The sequence below is a fragment of the Drosophila willistoni genome (assembly GCF_018902025.1).
Source record: "Drosophila willistoni isolate 14030-0811.24 chromosome XL unlocalized genomic scaffold, UCI_dwil_1.1 Seg141, whole genome shotgun sequence".
Lineage (NCBI taxonomy): Eukaryota > Metazoa > Arthropoda > Insecta > Diptera > Drosophilidae > Drosophila > Drosophila willistoni.
The window spans coordinates 5449385-5467499 of NW_025814052.1; the positions used below are offsets into that span (position 1 = coordinate 5449385).

General features: G+C 37.1%; 6 protein-coding genes across 11 annotated transcripts; 3 read left to right on the forward strand and 3 right to left on the reverse strand.

Moving 5' to 3' along the window:
* Window positions 1-3160: 3160 nt before the first annotated feature.
* Window positions 3161-12315, forward strand: LOC6648951 (protein shifted). 4 transcript variants are annotated; one of them, XM_015177224.3, is made up of 8 exons: window positions 3161-3201; window positions 8020-8427; window positions 8505-8762; window positions 8862-9056; window positions 10533-10733; window positions 11646-11741; window positions 11807-12004; window positions 12067-12315. In XM_015177224.3, the coding sequence occupies exons 2-8, from the start codon at window positions 8034-8036 to the stop codon at window positions 12087-12089; spliced, it is 1365 nt and encodes a 454-aa protein (XP_015032710.2). In that variant the 5' UTR covers window positions 3161-3201; window positions 8020-8033; the 3' UTR covers window positions 12090-12315. The 4 variants fall into 4 exon arrangements, with proteins under 4 accessions (XP_015032710.2, XP_023035278.1, XP_023035279.1 ...); XM_023179510.2 differs by having other exon boundaries at window positions 10545-10733; XM_023179511.2 differs by having other exon boundaries at window positions 8862-9005.
* LOC6648952 (5-demethoxyubiquinone hydroxylase, mitochondrial) lies at window positions 10780-12653 on the reverse strand. 3 transcript variants are annotated; one of them, XM_047011373.1, is made up of 3 exons: window positions 12585-12653; window positions 11082-11566; window positions 10780-11019 (listed from the first exon to the last, which is right to left on the reverse strand). In XM_047011373.1, the coding sequence occupies exons 2-3, from the start codon at window positions 11559-11561 to the stop codon at window positions 10861-10863; spliced, it is 639 nt and encodes a 212-aa protein (XP_046867329.1). In that variant the 5' UTR covers window positions 11562-11566; window positions 12585-12653; the 3' UTR covers window positions 10780-10860. The 3 variants fall into 3 exon arrangements, with proteins under 3 accessions (XP_046867329.1, XP_046867328.1, XP_023035282.1); XM_047011372.1 differs by having other exon boundaries at window positions 10781-11019; window positions 12540-12653; XM_023179514.2 differs by lacking the exon at window positions 12585-12653 and adding an exon at window positions 12412-12487 and having other exon boundaries at window positions 10781-11019.
* Window positions 12654-12768: 115 nt separating this feature from the next.
* LOC6648953 (U1 small nuclear ribonucleoprotein A) lies at window positions 12769-13766 on the forward strand. The gene is made up of 2 exons (XM_002071469.4): window positions 12769-13222; window positions 13287-13766. Exons 1-2 carry the CDS (start codon window positions 12870-12872, stop codon window positions 13582-13584), a joined length of 651 nt encoding a protein of 216 aa, XP_002071505.1. The 5' UTR covers window positions 12769-12869; the 3' UTR covers window positions 13585-13766.
* Window positions 13767-14149: 383 nt separating this feature from the next.
* Window positions 14150-14774, forward strand: LOC6648742 (thioredoxin-1). The gene has a single exon (XM_002071470.4). It carries the CDS (start codon window positions 14217-14219, stop codon window positions 14541-14543), a length of 327 nt encoding a protein of 108 aa, XP_002071506.1. The 5' UTR covers window positions 14150-14216; the 3' UTR covers window positions 14544-14774.
* On the reverse strand, window positions 14761-16682 carry LOC6648743 (thioredoxin-T). Its single transcript, XM_002071471.4, has 2 exons — window positions 16622-16682; window positions 14761-16498 (listed from the first exon to the last, which is right to left on the reverse strand). The coding sequence occupies exon 2, from the start codon at window positions 16486-16488 to the stop codon at window positions 15964-15966; it is 525 nt and encodes a 174-aa protein (XP_002071507.1). The 5' UTR covers window positions 16489-16498; window positions 16622-16682; the 3' UTR covers window positions 14761-15963.
* Window positions 16683-16968: 286 nt separating this feature from the next.
* On the reverse strand, window positions 16969-17805 carry LOC6648744. The gene has a single exon (XM_002071472.4). It carries the CDS (start codon window positions 17709-17711, stop codon window positions 17025-17027), a length of 687 nt encoding a protein of 228 aa, XP_002071508.1. The 5' UTR covers window positions 17712-17805; the 3' UTR covers window positions 16969-17024.
* Window positions 17806-18115: the final 310 nt, after the last annotated feature.

Sequence of the window (18115 nt, forward strand, 5' to 3'; positions counted from 1 at the left end):
AAAAATATACAAACAAACAAAAAAAAAAAAGAGAAAAAGAAAAACATCAAATAAACATAGGAAGCAAAACAAAATGGAATAGTTAAAACAAATCGGCAATTAGCTAATCAAACAGTAACAAATGCAATCCAACAGATAAAACACCAAAAAACGAAACAAAAAACAAAACAAAAACAAAAAAACGATGATTAGAACAAATAATCAATTAGTAAAGAAATTGGCTAATGCGTACAAAATTCTATATAACTTTTGTGTGTGTAGGACTTAACTATATACATATATTTACAACTCTATACAAAAATATATATGCATAAAAATATATATACATATATCAAATATATTATTACTATTATCATAAATTTGTGCGCCAACTGAAAGTGCCAAGTGCCAAAACAAAAAAAAAAAATGTAGGCGTGCGTGTGCATACAGCTAAAGCTCAGTCAAATCAGATCCAGTTTCAAGCAAATTAAATCAAATTATTAATGACATGTGATCGGATACGATCCGATCAGATCAGTTTAGTCTGTCGTAAAACCCCCAAACTAACCGATAATTTACCTCCGCCTCGCATTTGTTTAAACAAAACAAACAAAGAGCTGTATGCACATTAATTGAAATAATCAAAATCACATATAGAAACACACCAACAACACCCATCCACACACACACACACACACACACACACACACACACACAAACAAAGGAAACTCAATTAAACGAATCAACTTTTAAAGTTACAAAAAATTCAAAAACAAAAAAAAAGAAGGATGAAAAATTTCAAAAACAAAACAAAAGAAAAAAAAAAGTATATATGAAATTGCTTTTACGTGTATAGCCAACTAAATATTTATATACAATATACAACATATACATACACAAATATATATATATATATACTTATATATACATACAATCAAGAAAGATCCGTTAAAGTTATTACCTTAAAAAGAAAATATAAAAAGCTCTATATAAAGTGTAAATTAGATTAAGTAAGAAAACTTAATATATATATACCTATATACTCGTATGTATTTGCATGAAACACAACACACACCCAAACACACACACACACACACACACACACACATTGTAGATGCTACCACGTCCAAAAACTTCCTATATCCTTGCCAGTCAGTAAGGATATTATGGAAAGGAAGCATAAGCGACTTCGATTATAAATATTTTTGGATCATATTGTTCTTGTACCTAGCAGCGCCGTCTAGTTCTTCTAAATTTTATCTTAATATTACTAAAAAATTTAACAAAACAAATCTCAAAATGAAAACACAAAAAATTGATTTATTTATTCTATTTAGTTTGTTTTTTTCTTACAAATTGTGTATGTTTTATCAAGCAGAGATCGAGAGAGGGAAAAACTTAGTTTATATATTATTTAACGAAATTGTTTATATAAAGCAAGTTATAAATTATATTGCTTGAAAGTTATTATTAAATTTGTGTATTGTACAATCATTTTTTTTTCCTTGAATAGTTGACAAGTTGCCAGGGCAAATATAAATTATAAATTTCGGTGAACCGAATTTTAACTAATGGGATCCTTTAATGTGTATATATACTCATTACACACACACACACACACACACACACACACACACACACACACACACACACACACACACACACACACACACACAACTTTCTCATACAGACAAAAGAATGTACAAATTTGCAAATTCTTAAACTTTGAGCTTGAAAGAGAGCTCTAAACGATTATATTTATTCTACATAAATACATACATATATATATGTAGTAAAAGCACATATACTGAAACACACTCACACACACACACACACTTACATAAACAGAAGAACACGCACATAGAAACAAGACTGTCTTTAGGATATATGTAGTAGTATTTCATTTATCTAATCAAAGCTACATATTGTATGTACTGCTTATAGAAATTGTTAAAATGGAACTTTGACATAAGTTGCATGTACACACACACACACACACCCACACCCACAAACACACACACCACAAACACACACACTCACACACAGTCGCATAGTTTATCCTTTGAAGGACTATGCGCTCATCTGATGATATCTCTGATTTAGTCATTGCTTTGTATGTGCCTATTATCGATTTTTGATGTATGTACTATTTCAACATCAGTTTTAATCTACAATTTACACTTTTATTATGCATTGTATGTATCGTAAAAGCAACAACAACAAAAAACAAAAAAACTAAAGAAAAAAACAAAAAAAAATGAGAAAAAAAACCAACTTTAACAACAAACGGAATGGATATTATAACTAAACTAAAAAAACACAACTTATTAAAAACGTATACATACAATATGTATATACCTAAATATATATATATATATATATATATGATTAATAAGCGATACCTAACGATAAACAAAAATACCTAATACATTTTTTTTTAAATAACTTTTTTTTGTCTCAGTTTGTATATGTATATGTATGTTTAACTTAAAATGATTACTTTAAATCAAATTATTATCTGATGTCATCACGTAATTGTAATTTCGTTTCCACCTGACAAAAAAAAAAAAAACAATCTTTCCTTTGACTATCCCCCCTCTCCCACACTTGAAGTAGAGCAATTTTCAATTGTAAATGTATTTGTAACTAAATGTTATGCGTCTATTCGTAAGAATTGAAAAACAACATTAAAAAAAAAAGAAAAAACAAAAAATATTAAAAAAAAGAAATTGAAAAAAAAAAATGAAGAAAACATAAAAATAGATACACAATAAATGTATTTTTTCTTTGAACGAATTTTGCTGTGTTTATTTTGCATTCACTTATTGGCTAAAAAAAAAAGATAAAAGTGTATAACTAGCGGGAGATAAGTGGGTGATGATTTTTTTAGAAATGCTATTATTAACTAGACTTTTTAGGGATTAAGGAATATATCATAAATTGGTTTCCAATTCCTTTGAGGCAGTAGAAGATTCAAACGGATTTCAGTTGATTTGTGATTCAAATTGTAAATTGACCGTTAAGTGCAGCGAATCGAAGTTGCACACCACTCTGCTGTTAATGCACTGTTAGTTAAGCGAATCCAAATGGGTTAACAGTCTCCAAATGAGTTAACAGACTCAAAATGAGTTAACAGACTCGAAATTTAAATTTTGAAATTAAAAAGTAAATTTAAATCAAGCTCGCCGCAAATTCAGTTTCAATTTGAAGTGCCACAAACAAGTACGTTTACTCGAAAGAGGAAATTAATTAAGAAATTGCAATTAAAAACAAAAAAAAATTAATAAATACGACAATAAAAGAAAATATTCATAAACACCAATTGGCAAAACCAAAAATTTAGAAAAAATAAAATAAACAAGAAATGTGTATATATACAATTTGTTAATCTTCTACGCGATCTATGGCCCAACTAACAACAAAAAAAAGAGCAACAAAAAATAATAATAATAATAAATATAAATTGCCGATAAGGCGGCACAGCAAGATCATTTTCATTTTTTTTTGTCTTTCCCCAGATGAGCTTTTTGTTTTTTTTTTTTTTGGTTTTGATTTAATATCAACCAATCAATTCGAAACGATCGACCTACCGATCGTTCGTTCGTTCTCGTTCGTTTAATTTCAACTAATATCCGCTCTTGCATCGTTTACTTAATTACATTTTTTAAATTGAAAAAAGATGGAAGTCTCCACAAGTGTGTGTCCGTGTGTGTGTGCGTGTGTGTATTGGATATTCCCCCAATTACTGTGAATCGATTCGAACGATCGTTCGATTGATTGTTGTTTTTTTAATTTTCAAAAGTGCAAAAATTACACAATGATTCAAGACGTCGTTAAAGAGATTATTAATCAGGGAATATTGGGATTTTGGGTCATGACCTATAGTTAGCCTGTACCTCAATCCCATTTCTAGATTGGTTTTCATTACTTTTGGCGCGCTTCAATTCCACGATCGTTGATTTGATTGCCACAATGACTCTCTCTCTCTCTCTCGAGGCGCAATGGCCTCGAGTTCTATCTTCTAAATACTTCCTGTCAGAGACGCAGATTGCAGATCCAAGGCAATGCTGTTTGTATGGAATGGTGTGCAAAACTCCACCCTCCAATTCGCCTCCCCCATCCCATTCGATCTTCCTCTTTGCTCATCTTGCTCAACGCCTTCTCAATCCTCTACACTTGACTTGGCTATCCTCTTCACATCGCAAACACACACCTACACACACAAAAATACATACACAGACCGACAGATGGGACAGAAAGACAGACGGGCAGACACTCTCGCACCCAAGCAATCGCCTCATCAGAATCAATGTTGTATGTTTCTGTGAAGTAGCTCCTGCTTTTGCTTCTGCCTGTCCGTCTGTCCCTCTGTCCGCCTGTTTGCCGGTCCGCCCGGTATGTCTGTCTGTCTGTCTGTCTGTCTGTCTGTCTGCCTGTCTTGTCTTGGCCCAGCCTGCGTGTCTCGCTGCGTCACTTGAAGCCCACTTGGAGACAGTCTCCAGTTCCCGAGAGTTGGTTTAGCTTGTCTTGGGTCTTAACCGAAGGCCAAATGCTGTGCCCCATGCCCAATTGATGATCATTATCATCATAAGGCATACGACGAGTAAGAGTGGGTTGAAGGCAAAAAGTATCAAAGTTGCTAACCAATTAAGTGAATAGTTTGTGCTTATAATTCTCAATTAGTTTAAGTCGTTTGTAATTTTATTAGTTCTGTGACATGTAACAATGGTTAGGGCATTTGAAGTTCGTTGTTTTTTTTACTGGTAACTTTATTATATTTTGTTTTTGTTGTTGTTTCTTCTTCTTTTTATTTTTTGTTATTTGCTGAAGATATTTTTGGTGCTTGTCTTAGCCTTTAAAAGAGCCTCTTTTTCTCTCCACTGTGTAGGTTTTCTCTCTGTTTTCTGTTTGTTGTTTCATTAAGCAAACATTGAGGCAAATGTTGGACATCATTTTAATCGGTAGCCAACGAGAGAAGGAGGGAAAGAGAGCGTGAGAGAGAGAGACCAATACCCACTTAACCCCCATATCCACCTACCTCCTGATCATCTATGTACACTGCTGGCCATAATCGTAGATCATGCCTAAGACTGCAATTAGAGTATCCTTTTGAGCAGTGGACTCCTTGTTCCATCATTGTTGCTGTCCATACTTGTAGAGACACTTTGAAAAATCATGGGTTAACTTCAGATTGACTCATTCAACGATCCAGAAGTGTAGAATTCATATCCTTCCACTACAAAAAAGTCAATATCTCTGTCTTTTGCCAACAATTTGTTTGTTGTTAATGCTATTGTTGTTGGTGTTGTTGTTGCTGCTGTTGTTCTTTTCACGTTGTAGTTTTTTGTTTTCCTTTATAGATTGTTTACGATTGTTTTATTTTGTGTTCTCACTATTTGTCTGCCCCGTCGACAGTCCACAGAGTAACGATGTCCATGTCCATGTTGTCCAATTGTCCAACTGAAAGGTGTACACACACACACACCAACACACACATACAGAGACAGTGACTCGAGTGCCTGCCTGTTTGTCGTTGAGTGTGCGATTTCCTCTTTAGCCCAATGCACCTAACCTTAACCCGTAAACCCCTGCTCCCTCCCTCCTTACCCCCACCGGTTCAAGAACAATCACATTCACCTTGCCTTATGGACCATGGGTAGAGCTTCATCTGGTTCTTTCATCTCTCTATCTCGCTCCCTCACACTAGAGTATCTGTGTACATATGTATGTCTCAGTATTCTTCAGTTCTTCTTCTGTTTTCGTCCATCGTTTCCATCGTTTGGACGTTTGCTTCTTTATTTTCTTGGTAATAAGGTGCGAGAAAGGCAATAATCGTAAAGAGCCAACAAATTGTTGTTGCTGCTGCTGCTGTTGTCGCATCGCTTCACGCTAAAATGTTAATCTGTTGCCTTATATTTCTCTCAGCTCCCTGCTTCTCAGTAGATAGATGAAGAAGAACCACATGGTGAGGGGGAATGGGAATGGAGATGGCGATGGGGCGGGGGAAAGCAATTACAATGTGTGCTAATGACAACTGGACAAGTGGATAACATTTCATGGCTTTATTGTTAAACTGACAATTAAGGGGATTGTGCTCCAATCCCAACCCCATTCCCGATTACAAGATCCTTTTAGCTCTCTCAAGCAATGTACTACCAATATTTGTGTCTCACGTGACAATCTATTCCCTCCTCCCCTCTGAATAATATTCCAAATTCCATTCCGGATCCACATTACGGCAGAATTGTCGTCTGGCACTCGCTTGTCATGTGACGGGAATCCAAAAGTCGTCTTATCATATGCTGCTGAGAGAGTTTTTTTTTTTCTTTTTTTCTTAAAAAAGTCAAAACAAATAATTTCATCTATTTTTAAATAAAACGAAATCAAGCTCCCAGTCAAGTCCCCGGCCCGGAGTGACGTAGTGTGACTCTAAAACTGCGCTCTTTCTGTCTTCAAGAAGGAAATCTACTTCCGTGAAATGCCCTGATTCATTCCCTAAAGAAAATGCCCACATAAATCATGCAATTAAATGAATGTCTCGAAAACCAATTAAGTGATTGCAACATAGAGACTTTACTTTTCTCAAGCTCAAGGCTTATATTCTTCATTTAAGAATTTTGTATAATTGCAATTGCCTTCGCTCCTCCTCAACCTCAGCCTCTTGTGGTTAATGTGGACTTAATTGCCCTTAAGGGTTAATGGCAAAAAAAACCAAAAATGAAAACGTCACATTCAATGAGCAGTTCCCAAGTTCAAGTGGAAAGTCCATTCCTTATACTGGCATCCTCATCAATGACGTTTCTCATACGTCCCAACCAACCAACTATCCATCCATCCATCCATCCATCCTATTCCATCTCATCCTATCCATTTGTTCGTTTGTCGTCTGTTTTAAGTTAAGGCCACATGTCATTATCTTCAAGTAATTCCTCATAATCGCCATGTTTGATCTTATTAAGACACCTTAACTTGTTTTCTTGGACATCATCTACTACCAATACCAGTCTCTCAGTCTCTTAGTCTCTTGGTCTCAGTCCACCCCCAACCCCTCCGATAATGGTGTCCCATGCAATGCTAGCACGTTCGCTCATTCATATGAGTGAGTGCCTGTGCCCAGACGTGACGATCCGACCGACAATCCGACGATCACTTGTTCGCCAGGTTTTTGTCTCTTTTTTTTTCTTATATATATATATATATATATATATTTCTTTAAGTATCTGTTCTCTGTGTTGTCTTTTGCCTGAGTCTGTGTCTGTGTCTGGGGCCCATCTCGTTGACTTTGGGTAAAACTTCACACCAGGCAAAGTGCTAACGATTGTTGGTACCTGCTCTGGCTCTGGCTGTGGCTCTCGCTCACCTGAGGCTGAGGCTGAGGCTGAGACTGCGACTGAGATTGAGATTGAGGAGAGGGCGATGAAACGGAGACACTTCAATTTGTGCCTGGCCATCGCATCGCATCGTTCCTTTTTTTTTTTTTGTCTTTTCTTTTTCTGTCTTAACCACTTTAAAAGTGGCAACAAAAATCCAGTAGCCATTTGATCTTCCCTTACTTACATACAGTTTCTTTTTTTTTTGTCGCCAGTTTTGGTTTTTTGAACCCTTGCAAAAAAAATATTATATATACCTGATCAGCAAATTGTATAATAAGCCATATGCAAATGGTCAGTGAAAAAACAAGTCAAGGAGTCAAGTGTAACTAGGGATCGTGTGTGTGTGTGTGTGTGTGTGTGTGGGGTGGGGGTCGGTGGGGTGTACAATCTTAGCTAAGCAAAAATGCGAAACTGTAAACTGAAAAACTGTGCAAATATTTTGCTTCACATCGGTTTTTGTAGTTTCAAAGAGTGAAGTGTAAACAAAACTAACTGACGATGCGATCGGGGAAGTTAAAGGAATTTCTTAATAAATATTTATTAGTAAACAAATCGGTTTCAATGTTGATTTAAGCCATTCTCTCCCACTCACCCCCACTCCTCCAATTGGATTCATTTTTCAATTTCAATTTCTGTTCTGTTGTGTTGATATTTATTTTTGTTTTAGCAAAGTGGATAAATATGATACAACAGACACATCAAAGTTTCGGTTGCCGTTTGATCAAATGGTTCTATGTGGTATTAATTGTCCAGACCCTATTGTGTATTGGCCAACTGGAATGTCGTCAGCAGCAGCATCATAATCGCAATAATAATAATCAAAAAAATCAGAATAACAATCGTCGAGCGGATACATCCAGCTCGGAGGAGAATACCAGCGATGGCATTGATAATTTTACAGAGAATGATAGTAGCATTGGCCAGCAACATGTACCACGACGTGGTCAAAGGAAGAAACAGCAGGGCAATGGCAATGGTAATGGCAATGGCAATGGATCTGGCAATCGGCACAATCGTCTCGAAGAGAATGGCATCTCCTTGTGGCTAAATGAACAGCAACTGAAAATGCTAAGCGGTAAGAGAGAAACATCCTTCTTTCTTCTATATTATCATTTTGTTGAAGTCTATTAAATTGTGAATTTTTGCGGACAGCCATCTATTTTCCGGAGGGCTATTCGGATCGCATCTATGCCATACATAATAGTCGTGTTACCCATGATCTGAGGGATACATCGATTTACAATTATCTGGTTATACCATCTGAGGTGAATTATGTGAATTTCACATGGAAATCGGGTCGTCGCAAGTATTTCTATGATTTTGATCGTCTACAAACTATGGATGATAGCATTTTAAAGGCTCCAACTTTGTCGATACGTAAAAGTGGACGGATACCGCAGGAGCAGAAAAGTAAGTAAACCAAAAACCAACGAAAAACCCTTCAAAACTTTCGAATCCAAATATCTGTGTGTGTGTTTTAATGTGGGTGTATGCCTAATTCCAAGCCAGATTTTAGCATATTTCTGCCCTGCACTGGCAACAGCTCGGGCACAGCATCCTTCAATGTCGGCCTCAAGATACAGAATCGCAACAACAAGCCGCTCTCGGGCACACCCATTCGTCTGAACTTCAAAAAGGAATGCGCACATAGAGGTGTGTATGATATAGACGCTTCCAACCCTACTTCACTAACAACTTTGCAAGGTAGTGTATATGAAAAGTCAATAAAAAAATAAAAAAAACAAAACAAAACAAACAGCAAAAAAACAAAACAAATGCTTATATATATATTTCTATACTTAGTTTGTAATCCGTATTTGTCTTCTGTATATCCTAAAGCCCATTTCCATATCCATATCCATATCCGTTTCTAGATTCCATATTCAATTCGATTCGGCAGATTTATAAAAGAACATAACTTTAACTAAAATTTCCAATATAAATTCCATTGCAACTAGAAAACCGCAAAAATTTATTCAAAATTTAATATTTGACTCATTCAGTTCCATAATGAATACAAATAAATGAGACATTAAATTACCTAGTTTGTGTAAATACAATTTAAACTCATTTATCATACACTAAATGAGTATTAATTTCTTTAATAATTGACTGAACAATTATTCTTTGAATACTTAACTAAATTGAATGAGTGCAAATGAATGAGACGAATGACTACTCATTTAGAGTAGAAATAAATGGGAATACTCAAAGCACTTGAAGTTTTTCAATGCTTTATATTCTTATTCAAAATCATTCGATTTGTTGACATACCAAATTGATTTTAACGAAGACTTATTCAAACAGTTTTCAGCAATACCAAAAAGATAACCATATTAGATTATCAAAGTTTTTATACAAATCGTTTTTCGTATTCCAAGTATGAATACTCATTGTCAAAGTGAATTCAGTTTGTGGAGTTCTCCAACCGAAACTAAAACATCATAGAAACATTATAAACTAAAATTAATTTATAATTAAATATTGCAATTGTATTCAAATGATATTTTCCAAAAATCATTTCCAATTAATAAGAAAAAGAGGACTCTATTTTTGTAAACCATACAAATGTGTTAAAAAATGTTTATATAAATCTGCTAGTGCAAAAAAATGAAGAAAATTTGCATGCAATGCCTCAAATCCTTTGGTCAAGTTTCCAATTCCCAATTCCCATTCAATTCACCTAATCATCAAACCATTCAAACTTATTCATTCATTCCTGTACATTGCGTAGGCTATCTCACACTTAATCACGCTTCAAATTGCTTTTTAGTGAATACATTTAGTAGTCTCAGATTTTGAAAATTATCTCATTATCCTTATATTTCAAAATAGACTTCGAGCTTATCTTTAAAAATCACTTGTACTCTATTCATTTTTTGAAATTGTTGTTCAATATGAATTCAGCTACTTGGCTAGTTAAATGGAAATTCTAAATGTACCCAAGTTGGGTGTTAAAGTTAATCAATTAAATGTGTTAATATTATGACCATTGATTTAGTGTCAAAATTTTAGTAGCAAATTGACTTCTTCTTCATCTCATGCCAAAACGCTTTATCTGTACCCATCCTCTGCCACCGCCTATTACCCCTCCATTATCACTTTCACTTAAAATACAACAACATGTTAGATATTCTCCTTCTCTTCGATCGATATCGAACTAAACTAAAAAAACTTAAGCTCCCGATCCAGAATGCAGTTTGAAATGCGGCAAGAACGGTTATTGCAACGAGCACAATATCTGCAAGTGCAACGTGGGCTACACTGGCGCCTATTGTGAGACGGCCTTCTGTTTGGCCCAGTGCCTCAATGGTGGCAATTGCACAGCTCCCTCTGTCTGTACCTGCCCCGAGGGCTATCAGGGCACCCAGTGTGAAGGTGGTAAGTATAACATCGCTTGACAATTACTCAATTATTATTATTATTTTCAGTAACAAACATACGTATATACACAAAAAAGAAAGGAAAATGAAACATAGAAAGCAGAAAGGATAAGAAACTTTAGGATTTAAATCTTTTTCGATATGGCTATGGCCGTTTTGCAGCCAAATTTAATAACCTCAGTCATGGCCTGGTAGAAGGGTGCCTGTTCCGCACCGCAATTGATTCCCGTGTCATGATGTTCTTGTTCCTCGTCCCGAAATTTCGTAATAGTCTCCAGCAATTCCTAGAAAATAGCAGAATCTTTTTAGTTTTACTTGAGCTTTGACTTGGATAAACGTAACTTGCCTTATCGGGATTTGGGGATTCCATAATCTGACGCAATTGATCATTGTAGTGCTCGACAATTACAGTTTCCACAGCAACGGTGCAGGCCATGGCCGCCTTTTCACCCATTAGGGCGGAACCGGCGCCAAGCATAAAGCCAGCTACATTCCAAATCGGTGTCATAATGGTGGGACGGACACGATGCTGTTGAATCAATTGCTCAAATTGCTTGCGATGGCACTTCTCTTGCTCCCACATATGTTCAATGGTCTTGCCCATAGGACCATTGCCCAGTATAGCCATTTGTCCGGCATAGATGCGATCGGCACCCAATTCGCCGGCATGATCGACTCGTATGATTTCATCGGTCAAGGCATTGGGACGCGGACGCAGAGGAGCTTTTGAAGTAGTAGTACCAGACGGAGGAGTAGGAGGAACCGTTGAATTAGAGCTTAAACAACGTAAAGTCATCAGGGGCAATCTGGCAACTGATTTTAACATTGTGGCTGCAATAAAATCAAAAAAAGAAAAGTCAAATAAAAGATTTTTATGACCCTTTGTTTTCTCTCTTTCTCTCTTCCACAGGTATTTGCAAGGAAAAGTGCTTGAATGGCGGCAAATGCATACAAAAGGACAAATGCCAGTGCTCGAAGGGATATTATGGCCTACGCTGTGAATATTGTGAGTGTGATCCCGCTGCGAGAATAATGGTTACCATTAACTAACTGGTGTCTTTGCTTTTCTAGCCAAATGTGTGATTCCCTGCAAGAATGAGGGACGCTGCATTGGCAACAATATGTGCCGCTGTCCCAATGGCCTACGCGGAGATCATTGCGAAATTGGTCGCCGGCAGCGTTCCACCTGCAAATGTCGCAACGGCACCTGTGTCTCCAATAAGAAATGTAAATGCCATCCTGGTTTCTATGGTCGTCATTGTAATGGTCGTAAGTGAAAATACGAAACTCTCCCGATCATTCACACTTTAACTGGGCATATAATTTTGCAGGCAAACGACGTATCCTTCAATAGGCCAAGAGAAGAGGAGAGAGAGACAACAAGAGAGAGAGAGAGAGAGAGAGAGAGAGAGAGAGAGATCATGGCGCGGCGGAGGAAAGCACCCGCGCCCAGACAGTCTATTGTAATATTCCATTAAACTTGCAACTTTTCTATCAAAAATATGGACCAACATAATACTAATTGTGATACAAATTTTTGTGTAATTTAACCGTTTTTTTTAAATAAAAACAAAATCCAAATGAGATCTAAATTATCTGGTTTCTAAAATGGTTTACTTCTATTCTTAACTTTACACTTAATGACGTCACTGGAGTCGCGAACTTTTCCACCTTACGTTATCTTTTGGTTTTTGGTGGCCTGCCAAGCTCATCCGTTGACAAACCGGCACTAAAAACTCCAACTGTTTCGCAAACTAAAGCTCTTCACTGAAAATTAAATGTTTATACGTGAATTTTTGCTTACGTTCTGTTGATTGAAAAAAGTCTTATTACAAAAATTGAAAATTACTTTTAGCACTATTGAAATTCGTCTGTGTTTGTTTTTATTATGTACGCCAGCTGATTACCATGCAACAGTGTTGTATAACATGACATTTTCAATACGAAATTATACAACACTGTATTTGGCGACGATAGCATATGACAGAATAATCGATTACGCGTACTCAACTCTAGAATTGAAAATCTGGCAACTCTTGCGGCATTTTTTTTTCACCTCAAGTGTGTTTGTCGGCAAATTTGTAAATAATTGTAACATAAATCTCTAACAATTCCAATAAATTAATCAAACAATATGGATGTGCGACCGAATCAAACGATTTACATTAACAATCTAAATGAAAAGATCAAAAAGGAGGAGTTGAAAAAGTCCCTGTACGCTATCTTCTCTCAGTTTGGTCAAATCCTTGATATTGTGGCGCTGAAAACGTTGAAGATGCGTGGTCAGGCATTTGTCATATTTAAGGAAATTGGCAGCGCTTCAAATGCCCTTCGGACAATGCAGGGTTTCCCCTTCTATGACAAACCCATGCGCATTGCATACTCCAAATCCGATTCGGATATTGTGGCCAAGCTGAAGGGCACATTCAAGGAGCGTCCCAAGAAGGTGAAAGTTACAAAGGTGGTGCCTGGAACAGATGACAAAAAGTAAGTGTCAAGGAAGAGAAATGCTAAGTTGAGGTTAAATACTAATGTCATTTTACTTTTCTAGGGACAAAAGAAAGAAGCCGGCTAGTACAGAAAATGCAGCTCCCAGCACACAAACCGAGCAGCCGCCAAATCAAATTCTATTCCTTACTAACCTGCCGGAGGAGACAAATGAGATGATGTTATCCATGTTGTTTAATCAGTTCCCTGGATTCAAGGAAGTGCGTCTTGTACCCAATCGCCATGACATTGCCTTCGTTGAGTTCACCACAGAATTGCAGAGTAATGCTGCCAAGGAGGCATTGCAAGGCTTCAAGATCACTCCAACGCATGCCATGAAAATAACTTTTGCCAAGAAGTAATCTATCTCCCCATCCTACACAAACACACACACACAAACAAATTACTATATTAATAATAATTGTCGAAGAAGCGCCCCCCTCACATTGCTTTGTGCGATTCAAAGGTTTTATTTTGAATGAACAAGGCAAACGATGTCATTTTTTCTAATTTAAAATAGAATAAACCAAATGAATGAAAGAAACCTTTTACAAATTGGTACACTTTATGGGAACAAAGGTGATTGTTATAGATTCCACTCCATTCGTCCTAGTGTCAGCTCACATGTTGCTGGAGAAAATTTTAATTTCCTTTCAGATAGTTGTCTAAAAGATAGTTTTGCTTGTCAATTTTGGCAGGATGGCAACTTTAATTAAGCCTAAGAGATTCTGGCAGCTCCACCGCATAGTAGCCATTTGCAAAAATCACCGTTACAAGGCAGTGGAGACTGAGAGTGGCACTAGAACAGAGAGAAAGAGAGCGCTAAAAATGCGGCAATTTCCATATTCAGCTTAGGATTGGAAACAAAAAAGGCGGGAATTCCAATTCCCGATCCCCTATAAATACCCCCCCATCAGCTCAACAGGTTCAAATCAAAAGTTTCAATCGCAGCGTACTGCCCAAAGACAGAAGAATCCCAGAAAAAAAATTCAATATGACCGCCACCGCCATTCGCAGCTTGAACGATTTCCACAAACGTTTGGAGGCCGCCGATAGAAAATTGGTTGTCTTGGACTTCTATGCCACCTGGTGTGGACCTTGCAAGGAAATGGAAGGCACCGTTAAATCTCTGGCCCGTCAATATGCCGGCAAGGCGGTGTTCATTAAAATCAATGTGGATAAATTTGAAGAGCTCACGGAGAAATATAATGTCCGCAGCATGCCCACTTTTGTATTTCTCAAGGGTATGAGACGTGTCAGCAGTTTCTCCGGAGCCGATGATGATAAGCTGATCAGAACTGTAACCAAACTGGCCAAATAGAAGACGGATGAGAACTGGAATCCGGGCAGGCGCCGGCGTCGAATCCCATTTTGATATATATGTAATTTTAAAATATTCCGTTTTTGTGAACAAATTGTGACCATGTCTTATATAGTTTAAGTGAATTTGTGATGTAACTAGTAATTGTCTATTCATTCCACATATATATATAACTCGAAATGCTTGTAATACACTAAAATAAATACAACTTGTGACGTAATGGTACAGAGATTCATTATTATTTCATTTCCTTATCTGTTGAACAATGCAATTACAAGATATAATGTGTGTAAATCAATCTGAACAGTAACTAAATATATATATATGCTGTGCATATTCCCATTGTATGTTGTGTGTATGTATGTGTTTAGGTAACGATAAACAGATCCAAATCCAAATTGTGGGATCAACTAAGAAACACATAATCCTTTTCAACTAATGTAAATTCTTCAACTTAACTTCTAAAAATTGTGATTGTATATGGTAGGGACATCATCAGAGGCATCTTCTTTCCGCAACGTGCACTTATTTTCATTTTAACATTGAAATTTGAAAATGTTGTGCACAACTCGAAACAAAAAAAAAATTAATAACTAAACAGTCCGATCAACTGCGCAGACATCCTTATACTATCCGATAAATCCAATAAACAGTTTAACTTGAAAAACCGTGGTAGACCTTGCGATCTTGAAACTTGTGTATGTGGTACAGAGACTTGAGGCATCCTTCGATTATGGAAAGGGACACATCAGAGGCATCAACATTTGGTGAATTGATAGAACTTCAAAAATATAAACTCCAAAATGTGGTTATAAATTCATTAACTAGGATTAACTCTCGCAGATTGTGCATCTAATCCAGACGTCCGAGGGCATCCTTGAACTAGTATTAACAATCTGAACATTCAAATTTGGTAACAATCAATTTCAACTTGAAAATTCATTATAACTCGAAAACCAATTATACAAATTCAGCAACTGGTAGTAACTCCCAAAAATTGTATGTATATTCCAGATATCTGAGGCATCCAAGAAACTTGTAGGAGATTTCCTTTTTGAACATTCAAATTTTGGTAACTTGTAGAACTCCGAAATAAACTTGAAAAATGTCCTTGTTTCAGACAACTGAGGCAACTAGTAACTCAAAATTTGATAGAACTTCAAAATAGGTTTATAAATTCTTTGTGTGCATCAGAGGCATCCTTCAAAAATTGTGTAAATAGATCCTTTTCGAATATTTCAAAAAGAACTCCTGAACGCGGGGTGGTATGTTTGAGATTCCAGAGGCATCCTTCCGAAATTGTGTGTAGTTTCCCAACTTGAACACGTGTAATTCATAATTTTTTTTAAACTGCAAACCGATTAACGATTTAATACTCCACGAGCTGGTGGTAATTTTGATTGTTTTCCAAATGGGCCGACTAATTCTCCAGTACTCGCTCCTTCTCAAGGACCTCCTGGACGTTCATTGCCGCTGGCTCACGGTCAGGTTCATCCAATTCGTGCGACAAGCATGCTCCGGAACCTGAACCCGATGCCGATGAAATGGCAGCTTCGCTCTCTGACGTCCGACTGGTCTGCTGGAGTTGTTGATGCCGTTGTTGCTGCAGGTGCTCGCCGTCATCACCGACATATTTCTCCATCGATTTCGCCAACTTGTCAGAATTTCCGCCCACAAATAGCTCCAGGACTTCTCCGTTCTTGATGAAGACAAATGTCGGCATACTGGTTATATTGTATTCGACAGTAATCTCCTCATTGTCATCCACATTCACCTTCAGGACAACGGCACGTTCGGCATACTGCTGGGCCAGCTCCTCCAGTTTCGGTGCAATTATCTTGCAGGGTCCACACCAATTGGCATAGAAATCTATGACAATCAGCTTTTCGCCGGCATCAGATAGCTGCTGGTCAAGGTCCTCCTTGCTCTGCACCAGATAAACCATGACGACGCCACTAATAGAAGGATAACGCAAAAAACAAAACTTGTTTCAAAATTTTTCAACTTATTTTCTTTTTCGAAACGGAAGCCAAAAAGGAGCACTTAAATTTTTGAATTTAATTTTGTTAACTACTTACAACACGAGATGTGTTCTCGACTACAGCTCGAGTTAAAATGTGAAACATGTCTGGATTGTGGACCGACCATGAGGTATATCACTTTTTGGGACGATGACAGGAAAAGTCACAGCCAACTTGTCCAATGGAAATCGAAAAAAACGGCCTACTTTGCCGACATTTTTCATCTTTTAACAATTTATGTACATACATATACATTTATTTGACAATATGTGTCAAAGAAGCAACATTTTGTATATATGTACATATGTATGTGTGTATGTATGTATATATATAGCAATAATAGTAATAATAATTATTATAATAATAAATAAGTATAAATCTCAATTAACAAATATACAAATAAATTGTGCAATTATTATTACAATATATTTTTGTTTATGCGTTTGTTTTTGTTCATCTCTCAGCTGCTAGTTTGGGAATCAATTAACTCTTGGCTAGCATTTAAGGCAAATATCACCGAGAAGCACATGCCCACAGTGCTAACCTCCAGTTGGGTAATATTGAAGTGCAGGGCAAGACGCCATAGAACGAAATGATTCAATAGCACCTGAATGGCCATGCCCAGAGACCAATGGCCGTATTCATTCTCCTCACTGGTAGCCAAATGCCACAGGCCATAGATATTCCAAACGACACAAAGACCCAAGCTAGCGGCCTCCAAACGAACCAATGATGACTGATTGGTATGGCCAAACAAACATCGGAGGGTCATCACAATGAGGAGATTGGCATATAGGCCAATTACTATATACGGCCAGTCGGCAGCCACGGGCCAATCACCTGAGCCATGTCGATCATTTCTCATGATGATCTCTTGCAATTCGCCAATCATCAGGGTGATAAATATCACGGGAGCAAAGCGTCGTGAATGATCACACACCACACGCTGCACTTGTCCGGGATTGGGATGAGTATGCCGCAATATACACAATACGGCATGTCCAAAGAAAAGACCATAAGCGGCCAAGGCGTATCGGCCATTGCTTTGCTTCAGAGCCCAACCAGAGATCACAGCTAACACAAAGTGTAATAGGCACACAGACAGTTTGGAGGACATGCTAGGCACACCACCAGCAGCAACAGTCATCTTGGTAGGATCGTGTCTCACTTGAGGAAAGTTCTCCTTGGCCGATAGCGGCCGGCAAACACAAACACACGCACACACACACCGAATCGTTCTCTCCTCAGGTAGATAAGCGTGCATCACACTATCTATTATCTACATTATCTCTACTCACCTGTTTCTACATTCAAAAAATTAGAGATGGACACCAAAAATCACGACTGGGATTTAGACACGAAATGCAATTAAATTTTAAGGACCTTAAATTATTAACAGATTTTTCACCATGTTGAATGAATTTCACTAGTCCCTTTCTATAGATTCATATGCATAATAACTATATATAAATATATATGTATGTAGCTACATATATATATATATAAGCCTTTAACCCTCCTTTGCATACAAATATACAAAACATATGTACA

Excerpts from the sequence above, each read along its gene's own strand:
- LOC6648951 (XM_015177224.3), top strand. The coding sequence starts at position 8,034 with ATGATACAACAGACACATCAAAGTTTCGGTTGCCGTTTGATCAAATGG. Across the intron at positions 9,057-10,532 it reads TTCACTAACAACTTTGCAAG|CTCCCGATCCAGAATGCAGT; the intron begins GTAGTGTATATG and ends AAAAAACTTAAG. Across the intron at positions 12,005-12,066 it reads TGGTCGTCATTGTAATGGTC|GCAAACGACGTATCCTTCAA; the intron begins GTAAGTGAAAAT and ends ATAATTTTGCAG.
- LOC6648952 (XM_047011373.1), bottom strand. The coding sequence starts at position 11,561 with ATGTTAAAATCAGTTGCCAGATTGCCCCTGATGACTTTACGTTGTTTA. Across the intron at positions 11,020-11,081 it reads AATCCCCAAATCCCGATAAG|GAATTGCTGGAGACTATTAC; the intron begins GCAAGTTACGTT and ends GCTATTTTCTAG.
- LOC6648743 (XM_002071471.4), bottom strand. The coding sequence starts at position 16,488 with ATGGTTTATCTGGTGCAGAGCAAGGAGGACCTTGACCAGCAGCTATCT.
- LOC6648744 (XM_002071472.4), bottom strand. The coding sequence starts at position 17,711 with ATGACTGTTGCTGCTGGTGGTGTGCCTAGCATGTCCTCCAAACTGTCT.
- LOC6648953 (XM_002071469.4), top strand. The coding sequence starts at position 12,870 with ATGGATGTGCGACCGAATCAAACGATTTACATTAACAATCTAAATGAA. Across the intron at positions 13,223-13,286 it reads CCTGGAACAGATGACAAAAA|GGACAAAAGAAAGAAGCCGG; the intron begins GTAAGTGTCAAG and ends TTACTTTTCTAG.
- LOC6648742 (XM_002071470.4), top strand. The coding sequence starts at position 14,217 with ATGACCGCCACCGCCATTCGCAGCTTGAACGATTTCCACAAACGTTTG.